Here is a 12,867-nt window from a genome sequence, read left to right as displayed (position 1 = left end):
ACAGCCAGCCCTGAGCTCCCCACCTGCCCCCGCAGCTGTTCCATTGCACCCGGTGGCCACATCTGCCCACCAGCACCCAGGCCCAGAACTTGGGGTGGTCTTGGCTGCTTTCTCTGCATCTCGGAGCCAGCCTGTTAGCAGTTCCCCCTAAACCGTCCCAAATCTGACCACATCTCAGGCACCCCAGTCCAGGGCCCCATCACCGCTCACCTGGGCCCAGCTCCTCACATCCCTCCCTCCAGTCCACAGCCTGGTCTCCACACAACAGCCACAACCCAGAGCCTGACCTTCCCCCAGTGGCCCTCAGTGGTTCCTCTTGTTTGTTTTTGTGAATAATTTTCTTTATTTATTGGCTATGCTGGGTCTTTGTTGCTGTGTGGGCTTTCTCTAGTTGCGGGACCAGGGGCTACTCTCTGGTTGCTGTGCTTGGGCCTCACATTGCTGCAGCTTCCCTGGTTGCTGAGCACAGGCTCTAGGGCGCGTGGGCTTCTGTGCTTACAGCTCGCAGGCTCTAGAGCACAGGCTCAATAGTTGGGGTGCTCTGTGGCATGTGGGATCTTCCTTGATCAGGGATCGAACCTGAGTCTCCTGCATTGGCAGGTGGATTCTTTACCACTGAGCCACAGGGGAAGCCCGCTCATCTTGGTTTTGAAAATAAAAATCTGAATGGCCTCCTCATTCCCACCAGAGTACAATAACGTCCAGCTCTCTCGCTCCCTGTGTACCTCACGGTCCGGCCCCCACCTCAGCTGCAGTCACACAGTTTTCCTTTCTGCTCCAAGGACAGCTCGCTCCCACCTCAAGGCCTTTACACTGGCGATTCCTTCGGCCATGGACCGACATCCCCACATCCTCTCACGTCCAGCCTTTCCTATAATTTGGGCCTCAGCTCACATGTCAGTCACCTCCTCAGAGATGCCTTTCTTGCCCACTCCCCCACCCCTGTGGACAATCCCCTGCCCCAACCAGGCATCTACATCTTCCTGGTGTATATCTTGCAAGCACTCCCCACTGCATTAAATTATCTTGTTTATTTGTCTGTTTCCTGTTTCTCCCTCTGCCTCTGCCCTCCAAAGCGTGACCTCCTGCTCCCGGCTGTGTCATTGGGCTGGACACAGGGCCTGCCCTGCAGGAGGTGCTCAGTGACCACACTGGCCAGGGGGTAGTGGCACAGGACAGCACCCAGGAGAAGGGGCCAAGCTGGGGGCAGGCCAAGGTGGGAGCATCACCAGGGAGGGTTGGCAATTCCTGTGTCTCAGAGGGTCTGGGTGCTTTGAACAATGTTGACGGCAAGACCTCAGCTACCGCAACCCATCAGAACATTTCTGAGTCTTTCCCTGGAGTGGAGATGACAGGAAAACAAACAAAGTTGGGATAGACGAGACGTGTTACAGCCTCATGTCCACACAGGACTTTGTAGGTCACAAAACACCACCACATGCCGTGTAGGCTGCATCTATTTTATGGTTGCAGAAACCGAGGCCAAGGCTGCGGAGAGAGTTAGAGGCAGGCAGACTGGTCTAGAGCCCAAGGCTGCCGGGAACCTTCACTGAATCTGTGTCCCATAGGCCCTGATTTTCCCATTAAGCTGGGGTGGGGGGGTTTGTTTTGTGTTGTTTGGTTTTCAGCAAAAGTTTTCCTGAGTCAGCCACCTGCTTCCGGCTGTCCCTGGGGACGCTAGCCTGGCCCAGACAGTGGGGACAGGAAGGAGGGGGCTCGGCGGGCCAGGCGGTCAGACGAGTTGCTGCCCCAGCCCTCATTCCCATGGGGCCTCTGCTTGGGTGGCTCATCTGTGTCTGATTTTTTGTCTCAACCAAGCATCCCCACCGGGTTGGAGCTGATACATGGACCTGCTCTAGGACGGACAGGGAAGACTGCCCTTGGGCAGGGTCCAGAGACAGAATGAAGGGGGACTGGCGTGAAGAGTGAGGGGGTCCTGCTCACCTCCTCTTGGAGCCTGCATCCTCCTCTGTGAGATAGCTTTTGATGACAGCAGCCCCGGGGGCCGGGGTGAGAAGGGGTGACCCGTGGCGAGCCTGCCCAGCGACAGGGGAGGGAGCCCAGCGTCCCGCCGCCACCCTCAGCAGCTTCCACCCACACTTGGGTTTCAGTTCCCCTCGGGCCACCTGCAGGGCGACGCAGAGCCTGTGACCCGAGCCTTGTCTCAGCCCAAATACCTCCCGTTTGCTCCCCAGGGTCTGAACTCCCCACCAGACCATCACCCCTGAGTTCAGGCGTGCGGGTTTGTAAATGTGGGTGACCCCGGGTGACCACCACTTGGTGGGGCTCCTCAGACTGCCCCCTCCCCGGGTCAGCGGAGGTGTCGAGTACCATGGGCCCCATGTCCAGGGCCACAGCTCAGGGACTGAGGGGCTGTGGGGTCTGCCCTAACCCCATGGGGTGCTGGGGGTCTGGGTGGCAGCACTTGGATGTCCAGCTCCAGCCCCGTGTGCCCTTGGCAGGGGAAGCTGACACTCCTGGGTGACCAGGAGCCATGTCTCTCCTGCCCACAGATCCTGAATATGGAGGATGACCAGAATTGGTACAAGGCCGAGCTGCGGGGCGCCGAGGGGTTTGTCCCTAAGAACTACATCCGCGTCAAGCCCCACCCGTGAGTAGCTCCCTCACTTCCACAGGACCCCCTGCCCCGCTGCCAAATGTCCCCTCCCAGCCTGGCCCAGACGGAGTGACCTGCAAGGCCTCACCCCAGCCTCCCTCCATCCGTCTGGAGCCCCCTGTCTGTACCCTGAGCAGAAGTGGGGGACAGAGATGTGATGACTTGTCCCAAGTGGTGGTAGTCCAGGCCAGTCCAGGCCACAACACCGAGGACCTGGGACACCCGAGAGCACCCGGGCCCTGGAGAGGACGGGGCCTGGGCCCTCAGCGCTGGGCCCAACGGCTGCGGCGTGGCCTCAGGCAGGCCCTGGCTCTCTCTGTTCTTGTTTCTCTGTCTACAGCACAAGGAGGCCCGAGGTTCCACTCATGGGGGGCCCTAGGAGCCTGTGCAGGGGTGGGGGTGAGGGGCCAGGGAGGAGAGGGGCAGGAAGGAGGCAGACCTGAGGGCCCTGCCATTGGAGCAGGAGATGGGAGAGCTGGACACCAGCCAAGCAGAGCTGGGACAGGGCAGAGCAGGAGTCAAGTGTGGGGCCCAGGCATCCCCAGACCTGGGACCTGCTGGCCCAGGGAAGCCTCTGGTCAGGCTTTCAACATTGAATGCCCTAGTCTCAGCCCCGACACAGGCCTAAGTGGCCAAGAATCTATGAAAAACCAAGTGGATATGTGTGAAGTGAAGGCTGAAGTAGCCTTGAGACACAGTCATTCACTAAACACTGGCTATGGCCCCAGGGACCCGGCCCAAGTGATGCTGGAGACACGTGATGAGATGCTCGGGTCAGAGCAACGTGTCCCAGGGAGAGACAGGAGGTAAAGAAAGTATGACAAGAGAAGGCAGTCAGCATCGAGATAACTAACCAGGGAGGCCTTCTCGGAAGAGGTGACAAACTGAGGTTTTCAAGGATGTGTGTAGGAGTTAGCTGCGTAGTCAGAGAAAGGCATTCCGGGGAGAGGGGCAATGAGAACCCCTGGCTGTGGGCCTGGCAGCAGGGCCTCAGATGCTGGGTGGAGGGTGGGAGGAGCCACGGATGGGTTTCAGCGTGGATGGGGGTCCTGCATCTGATGCGGAGGCAGGTGACAGGGCTGGGCAGGCTAGAGGGGGCAGGCTGGGAGCTGCAACATGTGTGTGGTTGTGGGGTGAAAGGAGAGGGAGGTGCACTGCCAGGGTGGGGCCTGGAGGCTGTTTCCTCTTTATCTGTCTTCGAGTTCTTTCCAAAACTGCCACCACCTCCGGCTTCCTGTGTTGGGCAAGGCCTCTACCCACCTAGGTCCCCTGTCTGGGCTCCAAGCACTCCTACCCCGCCACAGGTCCTGTAGCCTGGGCTCCCAGCCTGCAAGGGCTGTGTGACCTTGACTTCCGTAAAGGGAGACAGATGGAGAGAACCTGCCAGGGCCACCAGCCAGGGCCAGGTCAGTGAAAGACACAATGGAAGTGGGAGCCTCCAGGTGGAGGCTGTGGCCCAGCGAAGGCTGGGAGCCTAGGAGGTTGGAGGCCACTGAGAAACCCAAGTAGAGGCTTTGGTTTACTCAGAAGGAAAGAAAAGCTGATGGATTTCAGGGCCATGCCCTGTGGGGCACTATGGTGGTTGAAGCCAGTCTCCACCAGGGTGGGTAGCAGCCGTGGAGGGTTCCGTGTCTGATGGCCCTGGGGTCCCTGGGGCTGTCTTTGGCCACTAGTGTCTGGGACAGATCAGGGACCAAGGGCAGATCCCCCACTTGGCTGAGGCCAGGTCCAGGTGCGTTCTGGGCTAACTTCACCCCTGCCCTAGCTCTGAAATAGCAGTGGGGAAAGTCCAGCCAGCAACTGACTCAGCCTTTGGGGCTCCAGTGTGGAACATGGCAGGGCAGGGGTCTCAGGGGGACCCTGATCACTGCCACCATGCTGCAGCCCAGGGAGCCCGGGGCAGGTGTGATGCAGGCCATCTACTCCCAGGGCCTCTGGGCATCACAGGCAAGGTCCACCGAGGGTCTGACCCAGTCATGTGGGGGTCTAGGAGTGCACAGTCTGCTGGGCCTGGGAGGTAGAGTAGAAGTTTGCCAGGAGTGTGGGCAGACCAGCTAACAGTGGGGGAGGTGGGGTGCGCATGGCTGAAGGTCGGAGCAGTGGCGGTAAACCCCTGCAGGTGGCGGCACCCTTGTCCTCCCAATGACCCTGCGAGCTGGGTGCTCTCGTCAGCATCTTGTGGGCCAGGAGACTGTGGCAGAGACGAGTGGCCTGTCCAGGGTCAGAGACGGAGGGAGGTTTGCTTCAGGTGCTGTGGGCCTGGGCTGTGCCCACCAGGATGGAGTTGGGGAAATTTACCAGGCAAATATTGGCGGGGGGCCTCTGCCCCTCCTTGGGCCTCAGTTTCCACATCAGTAAAATGGGGGCTAAGTGAGGAGTGAGCTGGGTTCTGGGGGTGTCAGGATGGGGAGGCTGGTTTCTCCCATCCTGTCCTTTGAGCTACCGAGGACCAGGAGGGGGCTGGGCACCCTCCTCAAGACTGCGGTTGTGAAAGCCTTTGAGGGTGACGGCCGCCCACACGCGGATGCCTCCTGTGGGGTTTTGTGGGTTCTTCAGAGACACCGGGCTCGGGAAACGCCCACATGGGGCCCCACTGGACCCCTGCTCCCCCCGCGGCAGCACCTGCACGGGTTCCTGCTGGGGGCTTCCCAGAGGAGCTCCGTTCTGGGCACCCCCGAGCCCTGGGCCCTCCGCGTCCCAGCTTAGCCTCTGGCCTGGAGGTTCCTCCGGGACTCCCAGAGACCCAGGCTGAGCTCTCAGAGGCAGCCTGGAGCCCTACCCTTGGCCACCACCTCCACTGCCTCCACTCCGGGAAAACCCGCTGTGAGATGGGCCCAGGCCTCTCCACCCCCCAGTATGGGGGCAGTTGTGGGCTAGAAGCTCACTTTTGGGGTATGGGCTCCCAGGAGTGGCGTCTAGAACACAATGTCAGGACCAGGATTTTATTTTGGGGTGGAAGATGGGGAGGAGCCTTGGAACTGCTCTTTCTGGCTGGAACCAGGGAGCCAACACCATGAGCTGGGCAGGGTGCCTGTCCTACTCCCCTCAGTCACCACCTGAGACATTGGGGGCCCAACCCACCCACACCCAGGCCGGGCACATCACTCGGAGGAGCTGCCAGCGCTCACACTTGGCAGGCAGGGGAGGGGTAGGTAGGGCTGCGGGCAGGACCCCGTCTGCCTGCACCTGAGCCCCCGTGCTGGGCTTGCAGGGCTCTCTGTCAACATCCTGACATGACAGGAAATTCCCGCCTCGTATCTGCCGGCTAGGCGCTCAGACTCAGGAAGGGGAGAAGGGAAACAGCTCAGGGAAGGGAGGCTTGGCGGCCTCGGGGCGCCAAGGTCTCACGGTGAGATTCCGGTCACACTGGGCTTTGGTTTCCCCATGTAAACATCAAGAGTGGACTAAAACCCTGGGGCTGGGAAGCCAGCTGGAGGTCACCTGGGCCCTCTGAGGGTAGGCGATTCCCAAAGAGCCAGACTCCGCCAGACTGCCTCGTGCATTTACCAGGAGCCTTCTATATACCTGGTTATGTTTGGTCAGAAGGAAGAGGGACTTGATCGAACCTGTGAGAAAAAGTCCAGGTGGCCTCAGTCTATGCATCTGTGAAATGGATACAGGGAGAGACCCTTCCTCATCAGAGCAAAGCTACTATTTCTCTTTGGTGGTGGTTTAGTCGCTAAATTGGGTCTGACTGAAAAAAAGACAAAATAAATTGTGTTTGACTGTTCACAATCCCATGGATTGTAGCCCACCAGGCTCTCTCTGTCCATGGAATTCTCCAGGCCAAAAATACTGGCGTGGCTTGCCATTTCCTTCTCCAGAGGATCTTTCCCATTCAGGGATTGAATCTGGGTCTCTTTCATTATAGGCAGATTCTTTACCATCTGAACCAGGGGAAACCCATTTATCTTTGGTCATCTTTAAAATATTTTTTCACTTTTAAGAAACTACAACAGGAAATGTAAAAGCCCAGGTGGGGGTGGCTGGGTCAGAGTTCACTGAGGTGTGTGTTTGCCTGAGTGTGTGCGCATGTTAAGTCGCTCAGTTGTGTCTGACTCTTTGTGACCCCGTGGACTGTAGCTTGCTAAGCTCTGTCTATGGAATTCTCCAGGCAAGAATACTGGAGTGGGTTGCCATGCCCTCCTCCAGGGGATCTTCCCAACCCAGGGATTGAACCCGAGACTCTTGTGTCTCCTGCATTGGCAGGTGGGTTCTTTACTACTAGTGCCACATGAGAAGCCCTGTGTGTTTGCCTGGTGTGGTGGCAAAGGCTTGTGCTCAGGAGGCAGAATGCTGGGACTAGGCACAGCTCCTGTCTGCCACCATGTGTGACCTTGGGTACATGACTTCTGCCTCTCTGGGCCTCAGGTTGATAGTCTGTAAAGTGGGCGCAGTCGCACCTCCTGTGTCCAGGACTGCTGGGAGGACCTGGCTGTGATGGGTGCCTGGCACCGGGCAGGGTGGCTGGCCCCCCGCCCTCACCTTGCCCTCTCTGCAGGTGGTACTCGGGCCGGATCTCCCGGCAGCTGGCGGAAGAGATTCTGATGAAGCGGAACCACCAGGGAGCCTTCCTGATCCGGGAGAGCGAGAGCTCCCCAGGGGAGTTCTCCGTTTCTGTGAAGTGAGTTCTGACCCGAATACGTGGAGGAGGGTGGGCAAAGACAGGCCCTCGGAGTGAGGAGGGAACAACAGACCCCTGGAAGCAGATGACAGTCTCGGGGTTGGGGGTGAGGCGACTGCAGGGCGTGGCCCTGGACAGTGAGGATTGGAGGCCGACTGGGAGTCCTCCCATGCTGGGCCAAAGGGTCGGCCATTGTTCCACGAGCAGCAAGTCACCAGGGGAAGCTGATATGACAAGGCTGCAGGGGGAGAGCAGCAAGCCCCCCGGGGTGGGTGTCCAGGATGTGCTCTGGACAGGGTCCCCCTTGTGCTATGCAGTCAAGAGGATGGACCCTGGGGCCAGGGTGCTTAGGTTCACATTCCAGCTCGGCCATTTCCTGTCTGTGTGACTTTGGGCAAGTCACTTAACCTCTCTGTACCTGTTTCCTCACGTGTAAAATGAATTATTGAGAGGAGCAAATGAGTCATTCTATCGAGAGCCGTTAGAATAGTGGCTGCCACTGAAGCAGGGTGGCAGCCTCTGGGCAAAGTGGAACCAGAAACCAGAAGTCACAATGGGGCAATGAGGAGTCCAGGTGGAAGGAGGGGCAGGAGCCGGGGAGGGGGTCGGGCCCCGCTCGTCTCTGTACTGCCTCTTCCGCACCTGGAACAGGGGGATGTGGGAGCAGCAATTCAAGGACTAGTCACTGAGTTATGTGCAGTGTGCCGGGCAGCATCAGGGACTCAGGAAACAACAGGAAAAAACAAAGTTGCTGTCCTTCAGGGTTTGTGTCTTAGTCGGGGAGACAGACCTTGAAACAAACACAGCAGGAGCCAGGTGGCAGGGATGGATGGCCTCAGGTTTGAGCAAAGATCTGCAGCTGCAGTGCAGGCTGTCCGGGGCCCCAGGAGTGAGGACTGGGAGGAGAGCTTCCACACAGAGGGAACAGCAAATGGAAAGCCCCTGGGGTGACTGGGCAAAGCCAGTGTGGGGAGGGGTGTCAAATCCAGAGAGAATGGCCTGACAGGTCCCTAGCAGGAGGCGGGTTCCCCCAGAGCAATAGGCCTCCACGGAGCATCCCCACTAGGGGAAGGAAGTGGATCCCTTGGGCTACTGAGGAGGAGGATGGCTGGGATCGAGGCAGGCCCTGGAAAGAGCCAGACGGAGCCGCTGGCATTAGCACTGGGATGGGGCTGGAGGGTCAGAGAGGTGGCATGTGCCCGTGAATTGGGGACCACCAACAATAATACCACCTTCAGGGTTGCTGAGGACACTGGGCACATAGCTGGATGGGATGGGTGGGTGGACATGGGCAGCATGGCCTCAGGGTGCTGGATGGCACCAGTCTTCTAGGACTTGGATGTGTCACAGCCAATGGCTGGCTGATTTTCCAATGGATAAACGTACATAGGATGGCTTTGATGGCTTCTGCGGGGAAAAGTCTGATGCGGCACCAGGCTCAGGGGAGGGAAGAGCTCGTGTCTCCCAGCAGGCTGGCCATGAGGCTCCTGTTTGCAGAAATGTGCCCCAAGGGAGGCCTTTCCTGTCTGTTCTATACAGAGCTTGTGGTGGTGTGCAGTTGGCACACTGGAGCCCTGGCAGGTGGGCTTCTCCTCGTCGGGGTCAGGAGAGCTTCTGGGGATGGTGGTCCCACACCAGGGGTCACAGCCCTCACCCGCCCCTCTCCAAGCTTTGTCACCAGCCTTGGCTTTTCTCACTTCCATTTCCCCTGGGAACAGGCTGAGCTCCTGATCCAAGGCAATGGCTCTCCTCCTCTCTGAGCCTCAGGGGTGGTGAGACACCAGTTCTTGGCCCTGAGCGTCTGGAGCCCCCTGGCTCGCCCCTCCTTCCACAGCCCAGACCTTGAGGCCAGTGGGTCCCCGAGGAACAGGAAGTGGCAGTTTTCCCTGTGCTGGCTCCCAGGGCCCAGTATCTCCTGGGAAAGGCGCCCGCCAGGCGGGCTGGTCTGGCCTCGCTCCAGGAATCAGCTCCAGGGTCACCGCAAAGCAGGGCACAGGGGCTTCTTTGGCCACTTCTGCAGCCTGAACTGAGCTCCTACCTGCCTCCCCCTCACCTGAGAGTGGATCCCATGGCCTGAACTTCCGCCGTGGGTGCCCTGGCACCCTGCCCTCTCCTGGAGCCTCCCGGGGCATGCAGACCCACCACCCCAGGCACGGGGTCAGGCCAGCCAGCTCAACCTGTGGGGTGTGTGTGTGTAGGACAGGGGAGGAGTCCCTTGGGGAGTGAGGGACTGGGGTCTCCACGATGCCTGATGGAGGGAAGTTCGATGGCAGTAGGCACTCCGCAGGCTGGAGGAGATGACATCTGAGCTGGGCCCTGGGGCATGAGTAGGAGTTTGGTGCACAAAGAGGAGAGGGGATGCCAGGCCCAGGGAACAGCAAGTGTGAAGACCCAGAGGTGGGGCAGAGAAGGTGGGCTTGGAGAGTAGTTGTCTGTCCGAGCAGGAGGGGAATGGGCAGTTTTAGGGAGCCAGCACCAGTGCTTTCTGGGAAAGGGGCCTGGAGTGTCCCTCAGAGAAATCCCCGCACACACACTGTCCCCCTTGTTCCACCCCAGGCATCCTGCCCAAGCCCTTTCCCCTAGCTCAGAGCCAGAACCCTGGGTGCCCGGGTTGTGGTGTGTACACAGCACCACCAGGTGGCGCCCTCCAGCCTCAGTTGCATCTCCCAGGGCCAGGGTCCTGGGTCCTGCCCCTACTCTGGTCCATCCTCTGTCAGCAGGCCTTTCAGGGCCCTTGGAGGACCACCAGGCAGACCTCAGAGCAGGAAACAGACTCAGGGCATCTGTGGCTAGGAGAGGGGCTTTTGAGGAAGAATATGAGCTGTGTAACCCTGGGCAAGGTACCCTGGTCTGTTTCCTCGTCTGTGAGATGAACATCGATGCAAGGGGCTGAGAATGCTGCCAGCACACAGCAAGTTCTCCCCAAATGTTGGCTTCCCCGGTGGCTCAGTAGTAAAGAATCCACCTGCCAGTGCAGGAGACACAGACTCCATCACTGGGTGGGGAAGATTCCCTGGAGAAGGAAATGGCAACCCACTCCAGTGTTCTTGCCTGGGAAATTCCATCGACAGAGAAGCCTGGTGGGCTACTGTCCATGGGGTCGCAAAGAGTCAGATATGACTTAGCGACATGAACAACAACAATCCCAAAAGCCAGCTATAGTTGTCATTGCCATGTCAACCCTCCCAGGACCACACAGTGCCTCCTGGCCCCAGCCCCATGGTCCCAGGCTGTTAGAGAAAGGCAAGTGGCCATGTGGGGCTGGGCAGCCCAGCTCTCCTCCTGTGTAACCTCAGCAGATCCCATCCTCCTCGGCTGTAACGTCCTTATCTCCAGTGTGGAGACAGTAGCCAGGACGTTGTGAAGTCCAGTGACCTGACAGCCACCCTTCTGGGTGATGACTACACAGATGCATGTGCAAGAGCGTTTCCGCCTCACTGGCAGTGCTCCCGGGACCTCTGATCCTACACGAGTGGCATCTCCCACAAGCTCCCGCCAAGCCTCATAAAGCTGTCAGAGGTGGGGTTTACGGGCCTTGCTCTGCCTCCTGGAGCGACGGTGGCCACGGCTGGGTGCCCTTTACAAGTTTACAGAGGGCGGTCACCCCCACCCCCACCTCCAGGAGCATGTCTGAGCTGGCGGCCTGAGGGCCAGGGCAGGGGCGCATGGCCTGGCTGTGTAACTTTTGCCCCCACTCTAATACAGGCTGCGGTGGGCTCCTTGGTTGGAAGCAGTTTGTTCCCTAGTGAGACTAGGAAGATGCTTGCTTTTTTTCAGGCTCAGGTGCCTGGGGTCCTAACTGTTTGCTCTGCCCCTCTGGTTGCTGAGCCCCTACTGTGCACCAGGCCCCATGCCCAGTTTCAGGGACTCAGCTGCCATCAATTGAACAAAGCTCCCTGTCCTTTAGGCCCAGGTTCCACTGGAGCAACTGATAATTTTATACATGTATGTATGAGGAGATGTGTATGTATAATTTATTAAACAATTAGTAAATTATATAAAATCTTGGAAGATGAAAAAGGCTCTTGGAAAATGAGGCAGAAAGAATCGGAAGAAGGCATAGTTTTATGCAGGCAAAGACAGGGAGGAAGTAACCTCAGAAGTCTGGTGTGCAAGTGAAGAAACAAAGGCTCAGAAACGTGCAGTAACTTGCCTGAGGTCACACAGCCAGAAACAGCAGATCTAGTGCCCATTGACACCCCCATGACCTGAAAGACCAGGTCTGCCCTTCCGCTCTCCTTCCCTGAGGCTGAAAACCCGGTGTTGGGGGGTTCTCTCTCCACTCCCTTCCCAAGGTCAGTTTGATTCTATCTCACATCTGCTGCAGAACAAGTCATCCACCCCCTCCTTTTTAACAGATGGGAAGACTGAGTGCACAAGGGCCATGCCTTATCAGAAATCACCCAGTAAGCAGTCAGCAACCTGGCCTCCACCAGGCCACCAACCTGGTCTCCAAGCCCTGACTGGGGGGTCCTGGGGATCCTGACACCTTACCCCAGCCTTGTTTATCCACCCTGGGCCACTGTCACCCTGGCTAATGCCGCCACCAGGCCAGAAAAACCTGCTGGGCAGGACCAGCGGCAGCTAGCATTAGGCCTGACTTCATCCTTTAGACTTTTCTGACAGCCCAGGGGCCCGGCCCAGCCCTCACCCCCCTGGGTAGGTGGGCGTGAGGGTCACAAACAGGGACACACACACCCATGGCTGCTCGGAGATGGATGCACATGGCCGGCCTCCCGGAGCAGGGAGAGACACACGCACACATCCAGGTGTGATGGAGAGACACTGGCACGCGCAGGCCTAGACATCAGACACATACATCAGGCTTGGTGCCCTCTCCAGCTCGGGAGGGTTCACCCAGCAGGGCCACCCCTCCTAGCTCTGGGGTCACCTGGACTTAGACTCGGGCCTGGGGAGGTAGGAGACAGGCTGGCCGGGAGAGAAAGTCTGCCCAGGTGCTGGGTCCTCATCCCTGTCACATGGAGGAGGGTCGGTCACTCGTCAGGCCAGGGGCTGGCTCAGAGGAGGGTCACACCTGCTCACAGACACAGCAGACCAGCTGCCCCCAGCCGTGGGCGGGCTCCTCTCCCCTCTGGGCCCTGCTATCCCATCTTGAGCCATGCACAGGCTGAGGACTGGACCACGAGAGCTTCCCAGGTTTGAGAATCCGCCGGTTGTCAGTCTGATGAATTTGAGCAAACTCTGGGAGATAGTGGAGGACAGAGGAGCCTGGCACACTGCAGTCCCCGGGGTCACAGAGAGTTGGACTTGACTTAGCAATTGAACAACAATAAGGTTCTAGAACTGCTGGATCCCTTGCCCCCTCCCAGGTCTCGCCCCTTCCCTGGGTATGATCAGGGAAACACTCCATTCTGGGTGACGTCCGGGTGACTGAATGTAACCTTCAAACACCAGAGTGTTCAGAACTGTGCTCACTTGGAGCTGAGGTCTCCTCAAAATCCCTACACCCTCCGACCCTCACCCGGAGGACAGCTGCTGAATACACCCCCGGCTCCTCCTCGGAGATGGCACTGAATTAGGGACTCTGCCTCCCCAGCACCACGGCCACAGTCCAGGGGCTGGGAGAACCCCAGGCTCTCCGGGACAGGGCACGAGGGAGTCAAGA

The 12,867-nt window shown here is 58.8% G+C and overlaps 1 protein-coding gene across 1 annotated transcript in view; it reads left to right on the top strand.

Annotated features, from left to right (window-relative positions):
• The window catches only part of LOC104990857 (GRB2-related adapter protein), a 21,810-nt gene that overhangs the window by 3,773 nt on the left and 5,170 nt on the right, over nt 1-12,867 (top strand). Inside the window, exons 3-4 of the mRNA XM_010843173.1 lie at nt 2,514-2,611; nt 7,119-7,241. Coding sequence (XP_010841475.1) covers nt 2,514-2,611; nt 7,119-7,241 — 221 coding nt within the window. The remainder of the gene's footprint in view (nt 1-2,513; nt 2,612-7,118; nt 7,242-12,867) is intronic.

Source organism: Bison bison, unplaced genomic scaffold, assembly GCF_000754665.1.
Source record: "Bison bison bison isolate TAMUID 2011002044 unplaced genomic scaffold, Bison_UMD1.0 scf7180017864180, whole genome shotgun sequence".
Lineage (NCBI taxonomy): Eukaryota > Metazoa > Chordata > Mammalia > Artiodactyla > Bovidae > Bison > Bison bison.
Note: the sequence above shows the minus strand (reverse complement) of the source record. Positions and strands in the feature narration are given on the sequence as shown.